The following is a 9,166-nucleotide window of genomic DNA, read 5'->3' on the forward strand; positions in this document are numbered from 1 at the left end:
GCATCATAGAAAATAGACTACAGCTTACATTTAAATTAGTTCTTTATGAGCCGGGCATGGTGGTGCACAGCTTTAGTCCCAGCACTCAGGAGGCAGAGGCAGGCGGATCTCTGTGAGTTCAAGGCCAGCCTGGTCTACATAGCAGGTTCCAGGCCAGCTGGGGCTATAGTGAGACCTGTCTCAACAAACAAACAAACAAATAGACAAACAAATAAATAAAGGTCTTTATGATGTAAGCATCAATGCCCATGAGTTGATTTTATTTCACAGAGGGAAAACTAAGTCTCAGAAAGAAAATGACTTGCTTGCTATTTTCTCCCATAACTTAAGAATTCTTGCCACTGTCTCATAGCCTTTGCACTCAGCTGTGTATGTTGTGTGGTAGTTAAAACAGTGAGCAGGTAGTTGGTGCGAGTGGTTTATTGATGTCTCTATGGGGCCTGTGCATGAGGCTATCCCCAGCTAAGGACAGCTACAGGAGTTGGGGGGCATCACAAAGTTTAACATTGCTAGAACATGTACATGTTAGATGTAGATGTACTACAGTTAATCTTCAAAGTATGTTTTTAATCATCATTTTACAGATGCCTGAAATGGAGTTCCAAGAAGAAAATGTCTTGCTCAAAATCACATAGCTAATACATGGCAGGTCCTAGGCAAACCTTGGGTCTGCCTGACTCCTCAGTTTTTCTCACAACAAATAGTTTCATGATGCTTTGAGCATTCACTTGCCTCTCAAGGGTAGCCCTGGCCTTGTATCACATCCCCTTTCCCTTCTCTCTCTTAGGAGTGCCAGCTTTTCTCAAGGTACCCGGCAGAAGAGTGACACAGCCGTACAAAAACTTGCCCAGGGCAATGGACACTGTATTAACGGGGTCAGTGGTCAAGTCCATGGCTTCTATAGCCTTCCCAAGCCAAGCCGACACAATACAGAATTCAAAGACAGCATGTATGACCTCCCCCGTAGCCTGGCTTCACATGGCCACAAAAAGGGCAGTCTCACAGGGTCAGAGACAGATAATGAGGACGTGTACACCTTCAAGACGCCCAGCAACACCCTGTGTCGGGAATTTGGAGACCTTCTAGTGGACAATTTGGATGTTCCAACCACCCCTCTCTCAGCCTACCAGATCCCTAGGACATTCACACTGGACAAGAACCACAATGCCATGGCAGTGGCTACTCCTGGGGACTCAGCCATAGCTCCTCCACCGCGACCCCCTAAGCCAAGTCAGGCAGAAATACCTCGATGGGGCAGCCCTCAGCAAAGACCTCCAGTCAGTGAAAACAGCAGATCTGTTGCTGCCACCATCCCCAGGCGCAATACCCTCCCTGCAATGGACAACAGCAGACTCCATCGAGGTCAGTATAAGCCCTTGCTAGGACAGAGGGCCAGGGAGGTAGTCTGGGTATTCTCAGTGCCTTGCTAGCCCTTGATCACCCCTATCCAGGGTAAACTTAAAGACTACTCAGGTCAGTGATAGAAGTTTAGGTATCTTCTACACAGCCCCTTTAAGTGGTCCTCCAGCCCAGCTATTGGTGTGATACCCACAGTAGCAAAAGTGGAGATGCCTTGGAGATGTTAGTATTACAAGAACACAGAATATTCTTGTTCTTCTAGATCAACCACAATACAACATATTTTGGGTTTGAAGGTTCAAATCATACTATTCATTTAAAACTCAAACCAAAGATGTACAAGTAAATTTAGAAAACCAGCACAAACTTCTTGAGCCAAACCTATGTGGACTCAACACAAAATGAGATCCTTAGGATACTTTCAAGTAAGCTAGTCCAAAATCTCTGGTTGAAGTCTGAACTCCACTTGAAGCCCCTAAATTCTGTCATCGCTTATTTACAGAATAGATTCCAACTCTGCATATAGCCCCATCTGTTCAGTGAACAGTAGAACACTTCACTTCTGGGCCTTTCTTTAGAGTTTGCAAAACCTCATCTCCCTGCTGTGTAAGCCACACATAGCAGCACAGAGAACAGCCTCAGGCTCCTGGGGCTGGGCACCTGGTTTAGAACTCTTCAGTCACTGAGCAATTACCCTGGGCTTTGAAACTATGTAAGATACAAAATATGTCCCTGCCCTTCAGAGCTCTCATCTGGTTTGGAAAAGAAAACCAACATAAGTAAATGTAATTAGTTAAGTGTCATCACTATAGTATACACAGAGATGAGAGGTGAGAGTGGGCCAGGTGGGAGGTGCTAGAGGAGCTGAAGTCAGGAGGTCCTCTGCAGACACCCACACTGGAGCAGACCTGGAGGTATAGGCAGAGCTTGTGAGGGCTGGGCAGCAAGTAACACCCTGTCCTTTGAGGTGGATAGCAAAGAGACAGGCCACACTGGAGGGGGACAGGAAGAGCTATCATGGGGATCGGTATGAGTGCAAACCATCTTCCTTCCTTCTTCACAGCTTCTTCTTGTGAGACCTATGAGTACCCACCACGAGGTGGGGAGACTGCCGGCTGGTCTGCTGAATCTGTAAGTGAGGGAGTTAGTCCTTTCCTGGTGAGTGGGGTTTGATTAGGGCCCATTAGATCATCCAAGTTAGGGAAGAGGGAGCTGAAAATGCAGCCCCAGAAGAGTGATGGCATCTCCCCAGGGACCCCCACTTATCTCCATCCAAAGTTCTAAGCATAGATTTTTGGCAAGTAAAAGTTTCCCTCATCTGGTCCTAGGCAGACAAGATTACAAGGCTCATCAGCCCTTTGGGTAAGCAGAGGGGTACAGTGCAGCAGACCTACTCCAGGGTAGTGGGTCCTCTAAGGCCTTGCCCTTCAGGTGTCATGTGGAGGAGGAACACAGTAGGATGAGACTCTGAGGAGTGACAGATAACAGCTTATCTCAGGATCTGGGTTGTGTCTAGAAGGGGCTGACCACAGTTGTCCAAGTTGAAGGCAGCTGATCAGGGCTTGGGAAAGACAGTGAGGAAAAGATCCTTGAGGCTGAGTGATCTGTTGCACAATACGACAGATAAAGCATGCGTTGGAGAATGACTGTAGCTAGGGGCTGCTGTACTGTATTGGTTTATGGCTGCTCTGCCTACAACCTGCTATTACCTAAGTGTCTGGAGTGAGCCCTGGCCCAGTGAATGCTGGACAGAGGAAGCATTCCGGCAGACGTCACCTTCCAGGGCCCTGGTCAGGGTCTAGACTGACCTGCCAGTAGTGAATCTTGAGCCAAACTACACCATCTCTGGCCTGGGCTGCCCTCTGCCTTAGCATTCACAAATGAGTAACCCTAGCCACCAAGGATGTTTTATCCTTTGGGTTTATCACAAGTTATAGACAGTTCCCAGGAGGTCCCAAAAGCCAGAAGGGACTCACAGACCTCAGTCCTCCCCTTCTCCCACTGTGCTTCTTCACTTGGTCTTTCCAAGGTTTCCCTTGTTGCTTCAAAGTGTGGCTAACTTTTCTAGTTTGCTTTCTGTAGTTGTGGTAAACGGTGACCAAACAGAACTTGTAGAAGAAAGAATTTACTTTGTGACAGGTTATAGTCCATCCTCAAGGGAAACCAAGGCAGGAATTGAAACAGACTCTGGAGTAATGCTGTTTACTGACACACTCCCTAGCTCACGTTCAGCTACCTTTCTAAATAAAGCCTAGGCCCACCCAGGATGGCACCTACCACCCAGGTGGGCTGGGCAGTTAAGAAAATGCCTCACAGACATGGCTACAGGCCAATCTCATCTGGGAAACTCTTCAGTTGAGGTTCCCTCTTCCCAGGTGACTCTAGGTTTGTGTCAGATTTACAGCTGAAGCTATGACACTAACCAACTGGGACAGTTCACCTTGTACACAAAGTCTCACCTTATTTCTTCTGTTTCTTTCACCCCCACCCCCTTTCTTCAGCCAGGGAAGACTATCGTGGGTCGATCGGACAGTACCAGCTCTGATGACAACTACGTGCCCATGAACCCAGGTTCTTCTACACTGCTGGCTATGGAACGAGCAGGGGACAATTCCCAGAGTGTCTACATCCCCATGAGCCCAGGGCCTCATCACTTTGACCCACTGGGCTACCCATCCACAGCCCTTCCGACACACAGAGGCCCCAGTCGAGGAAGTGAGATCCAGCCACCCCCTGTCAACCGCAACCTCAAACCTGACCGGAAAGGTAAGTGTACACTTTCTTCCATCCCATTTATAGACAGAATTCAGGGACTGTTTGTATTTGCTTAGCTTACCAGGTAGATACTGGACTTGGGGTATATGACTTTATACAAATAACAGAAGTTCTTTGAGCCTCTTTTCTTATTGGTAAAGTGGGAGTGATAATTCAGATTTCAGGATCCTGCATCTGGTCCACATGAGGTGTGCAGTAGTTGATTCATGGCCTGCATGAAGACCAGGAAGAAGTGCTAGAGTCCAAACTCCAGGTTTCAGCTGGGCAACAGCAATTGAAAGGAAAGAGTAGGGTAGCTGACTGGAGAGGAGCCCAGGGGTCTGACCAGCAAAGAATCTGAACCTGTGAAGTCGAAGCTTACAGGGTATTTACCTCCCTCCACTGTGATTTATACAGCTCTGTCCAAAAGCAGCAGGGAGTTGTCATGGTGACCATCTCCATTTCAAATACAGACTCTGTTTTTACATAAACCTGGAGTGAAGCTCTGTTGTCAGATCATGTGTCCCATTTTGGATTCTAAGGGTCTAATCACCCTAGATACAGTAGAAAGGATACATGTCATAGACTCTGAAGACATGGACTTGAGCATCCAGAGTTTGACATCAGTCTGGGAGTCCTGAAACCAATTCCTGCAGGTACCAGGACACTTGCATAACCTTGCTGATAAAACTGTATAAAACTGAATGACAGTGAAGGCCTTTGTAAACTGCTTGTCTGTTACACATAGTGTATGTCTTTGTAGCATGGTCACTGATTCCTGAATTCTCTTCCTGCTGCAGCAAAGCCAACACCGCTTGATTTAAGAAACAATGCTGTCATTGATGAGCTCCCCTTCAAATCACCTGTCACCAAGTCTTGGTCCAGGGTCAAGTGAGTATCTGTCGATGGAAGCAGGCACTTGGGATTGGGCGTCAAGACTTGAGTGGAGTGGTCGCTGGCCTCTGGGGGTCAAGATACCTGGACTTTAATGCTAATGCTGTCATGAGCTTTGTTAGGTTTCCCATCTGGCATAAACAACTCAAGAGAAGGAAAGAGTTATTTGGGCTCATGGTGTCAAAGGTTTTACTCTGTGGTCATGTGGCTCCCTTACTTTGAGGCTGATGGCAAGATAGAAACATCATGGCAAAGAAAGCATGGCAGCCAGGAAGCCATCAAGAAGCCTGTACTTGCAGGCTTCTTCCCCTCTGCTTTAGCCCCACCCAGGTCCCCAGCCTTAGACAGTACCATATGCCGGGGTCTTCCCGTCTCTGGTGCTGTACCACATGCCAATCATCTTTGGCAATGCTCTCACAGACACATCCAGAGTATGCGTTACTAATCTGGGTGTTTCTTGGTCTCGGGAATGTTTTTCCTCACCTATAAAGAGGAAATAATTAAAATTTCCCTGTATCAGATCTCAATCTGATAATGGAAGTGTGAGGCTCTAGAGGCCCAGGTCTGGGTACAGAAGGGTCAGCATTTCCTAGGGTTCACTGTCTTCTTTGTACAACAGTCACACCTTTAACTCCAGCTCCTCCCAGTACTGCCGTCCCATCTCCACACAGAGCATCACCAGCACAGACTCAGGAGACAGCGAGGAGAACTACGTCCCTATGGTGAGTCCTTGGGCATTCATTACAATGGCTCCTGTCAGAATCCTGCAGGACTGACCTCCCATTTCCCACTTCCCCACTTCCAAACTCAGCCCACTTAACTGAGCCTAGGACCACCTTGCTCTAAGTGTGAGTTAGCTTCTTGCTGCAGACCCTTCTTAAACACATACAGGTCAAATAGTGGGAGCTGTTATCAGCTATAAGAAAGACACAGCCCTAGAGCAGGTATGGTAGCATGCGCCTTTAATCCTAACATTTGGGAGGCAGGAGCAGGTGGATCCTGAGCTCCAGGCCAACCTGGTCTACATAAGCAAGTTCCAGGCCAGCCAGAACTACATGGGTGAGACCCTGTCTCCAAAAAAAAAAAAAAAAAAAAAACAGACACAAAAGGAAAGCAAGAGGGGGGGAGGGAGCGAGGGAGCGGGGGGGGGGGGGACACAGACCTGCCACAAGGAAGTCTATGTCTTAAAGAGCATGGCCTTGTGGGGGGGGGGGGGTGGGGGGGGGGGGGGGGGGGGGCGGGGGGGCCCCGGCGCCCGGGCCACCCCGGTTTAAAAAAAAAAGGTCCGGGCCACCCAAAAAAAAAGGGGGGGACCCCTTTTCCCAAAAAAAAAAAAAAAAAAAAAAAACAGACACAAAAGGAAAGCAAGAGGGAGGGAGGGAGCGAGGGAGCGAGGGAGGGAGGGACCCAGACCTGCCACAAGGAAGTCTATGTCTTAAAGAGCATAGCCTTGTTCTAATATTACTGTGCTGTAGGGGATGTGCCCAGTGCCCTTGAAAAAGGCATTGTTGGAGACACACATAGGTACGTAACTCCCTGTGATGAGACAGTGGTAGAGGTATAGGCACATGCAGAACACAGTAAGTTTCTGTCTGAGATCTTCACTGAAAAGGGCACAGCCGCCCAGCACCTGGTCAGGGCTGCAAAGATTGAGGAAAGAGGTCAACCATTAAAGCAGTTCTATTGCTTCTTTCACTAAAGTCAAACCTTGGGCAAGTCATAGACACAGACTGCTTTCCTAAAGCAGGATCCTGGCTGAAGACAGGGCCCTAGAACCTGTAACATGGAGAATGACTAAAGGAATGAAGGCTTGTCACCCAGACAGGTGACTCTTCAGGCCTCTGTGGAGCACCAACTGTGTGTGGCAAGGTGTGACAGAAAGCTCTGCAGCCAGCAAGGTGGGAGAATGGTGCTTCTCAGGGACCTGTAAACTGAGGTTGGGTCTTCTAGGAGAGACAGCACCTGAAACTTTCCCTAAGCCTCTAAAAAGGAAACAGCTGGGTCCATGAGATTATTACAGGTTTGGGAGTCAGAAAACATGCCTGGTTCCCATCTCATGACAGCTGTGTGTAAGCACAGTGACTCACAACCTAGGTTTTAGCTTTCAACAATATAAACACTAATGAAACCCACTTTTGAGGATTGTTGTGAGGACTTAAATGAGAATGTGAAGTCATAGTGCATGACTCAGAGCAGGCTTTCTGGCTCCCAGAGGTGGTTTTCTGGATGGTAGGTTGGGCTGTTTCCTAAACTCACTGTTTTTTTCCTTTTTGTAATAGCAAAACCCAGTGTCTGCATCCCCTGTTCCCAGTGGCACCAACAGCCCAGCCCCAAAGAAGAGTACTGGCAGTGTCGATTATCTGGCCCTGGACTTTCAGCCAGGCTCCCCAAGCCCCCATCGCAAGGTACCTGGGGGAGGGGGAGCCCACCCTCTCCAGAGTCACCTTCCTGTTCCTCCTCTCAAAGCAGTAGTCAAGTCCCCTTTACATAGACCTTTATCTGTCCACCCCCTCCCCATCTCCTTGTCATGGAGTATACCCACTGGGATTACTCAGGATTACCAAGGGAGTTAGTGACCAAGCCAAGACATGGATATCCTGCCTCCTATCTTGAGCTCTATTTTGAAGAGAACTTGCTGTCTGGATGGAGTACAGAAGCCTGATAGAGACACAGTAGCCCTTGGAAGGGACTTCTGGGCCTAGTAAAGTCTCCCCAAGAACTGCTCTCAGCCCAGGCAACAGTGGGGAGGACCACCTCAGCACAGCTCCCCTCAGGATGCTGTGAGTGCTCTCCAAGGGCTGGTGCATATTGTCACCCAACACATCCCTTTCCCTAGAGCAGCATGGCCAGAGGGAAGTAAGTGGAGGCTGAAGTAATAGCATACTGGTAGCAGGGTCTGTGAAAGGCAGGTGTGGGCTGAGAGCCGGAAAGATGTTGGCAGGCCTGGTGCCTCCAATGGATGATGGTCCACTTGGACTTGACCATGCTCAGCAAAGACAAGTCCTTGAGGTCGCTCAGCATGGCCATCTCCCTTCCCCTTGACACAGCACAGGAAGCCCCTTATCTTCTAGGTGACTCACAGCCATTCCCTTTGTTCCCTCAGCCATCCACATCATCTGTCACATCAGATGAGAAGGTGGACTATGTTCAAGTGGATAAGGAGAAGACCCAAGCACTGCAGAACACCATGCAGGAGTGGACAGATGTGAGGCAGTCCTCAGAGCCTTCCAAGGGTGCCAAGCTGTGACATGGGGATCCCTGAGGTCAGCGAGGGGCCAGGAGACAGACACTCGGACCTGGCTCTTCCCTGCTGCCTCCTTCCATCGCCTCCACGCCACCACTCTCAGCCTTCAAAGCACTCGATCAGGGACCCTTCCCCTGGAGGTGAGGGCCTGATGGAGACACTTCCTCTGCCACTCGAGGCCCACCGGTGACTTCTGTCAGTACTGGCTGTGCCTCCACCACCTTAGTTAGGAGCTATTGCCAAAAAGCCTCCTGCTCGGGACCTGATTGTCTGCTGGGACCATTGGAAGGCAGGTTGTGGCCCTGAGCCAGGCTCATACCTTGTATCTGCTCACCACTCTACCCTCTTCCCTCCACCTGGGGCTGCTTCTCTTCAGCCCCAAAGAACGAGCCAGGGAGCTGAGGACCAGCAGACTAAAATGGACATGGACTCTTACATCCCTGTTATTCCTGGCAGGGGAAAAGCAAGCTGCCACAAGAAGAAATGGTTGAGAATGAAAGTCAAAGATGGTGTGGTCTTGATGGACAACGAAATTAGGTTCCTAGACATAGAAGGGTAGCTGATAACCTGTATGGGTCCCTCACTGTCAGCCTGAGGCCATGTCAGGACTATTACCGTGGAATGGGAGAGGCAGAAGAATGAAGGACCAACAGGAAGGGAAAATTGATAATGACAAGCAGCAGGGCTTAGAGTGAAAGACATTATTGTAGTCAGGGCCTCTGAACCCTGGAGCTAGGGGACTCTACCACTCTGGGACAGGCAAGTCCTCTTCCCAGGCCCTGCTGGAGACAGATGGAACAGAGTGGGAATGCCAGTACAGTAGGGAGTAGGGAGGCTTGGAGGGAGGGAGGGGGAGAGGGGGAGAGAGAGAGAGAGAGAGAGAGAGAAGGGAGGGGTGGAGGGAGGGAGGGGGGG

General features: G+C 49.4%; 1 protein-coding gene across 1 annotated transcript in view; it reads left to right on the forward strand.

The window, feature by feature from the left end:
- Gab2 (GRB2 associated binding protein 2) overlaps window positions 1–9,132 on the forward strand; it is a 106,303-nt gene extending 97,171 nt beyond the window's left edge. The window contains exons 4-10 of the mRNA XM_008844197.3: window positions 788–1,362; window positions 2,423–2,490; window positions 3,861–4,125; window positions 4,914–5,004; window positions 5,627–5,729; window positions 7,287–7,412; window positions 8,111–9,132. Coding sequence (XP_008842419.2) covers window positions 788–1,362; window positions 2,423–2,490; window positions 3,861–4,125; window positions 4,914–5,004; window positions 5,627–5,729; window positions 7,287–7,412; window positions 8,111–8,254 — 1,372 coding nt within the window. The 3' untranslated portion in view covers window positions 8,255–9,132. The remainder of the gene's footprint in view (window positions 1–787; window positions 1,363–2,422; window positions 2,491–3,860; window positions 4,126–4,913; window positions 5,005–5,626; window positions 5,730–7,286; window positions 7,413–8,110) is intronic.
- Window positions 9,133–9,166: the final 34 nt, after the last annotated feature.

This window comes from Nannospalax galili, unplaced genomic scaffold (genome assembly GCF_000622305.1).
Source record: "Nannospalax galili isolate Female #2095 unplaced genomic scaffold, S.galili_v1.0 scaffold278, whole genome shotgun sequence".
Classification (NCBI taxonomy): domain Eukaryota; kingdom Metazoa; phylum Chordata; class Mammalia; order Rodentia; family Spalacidae; genus Nannospalax; species Nannospalax galili.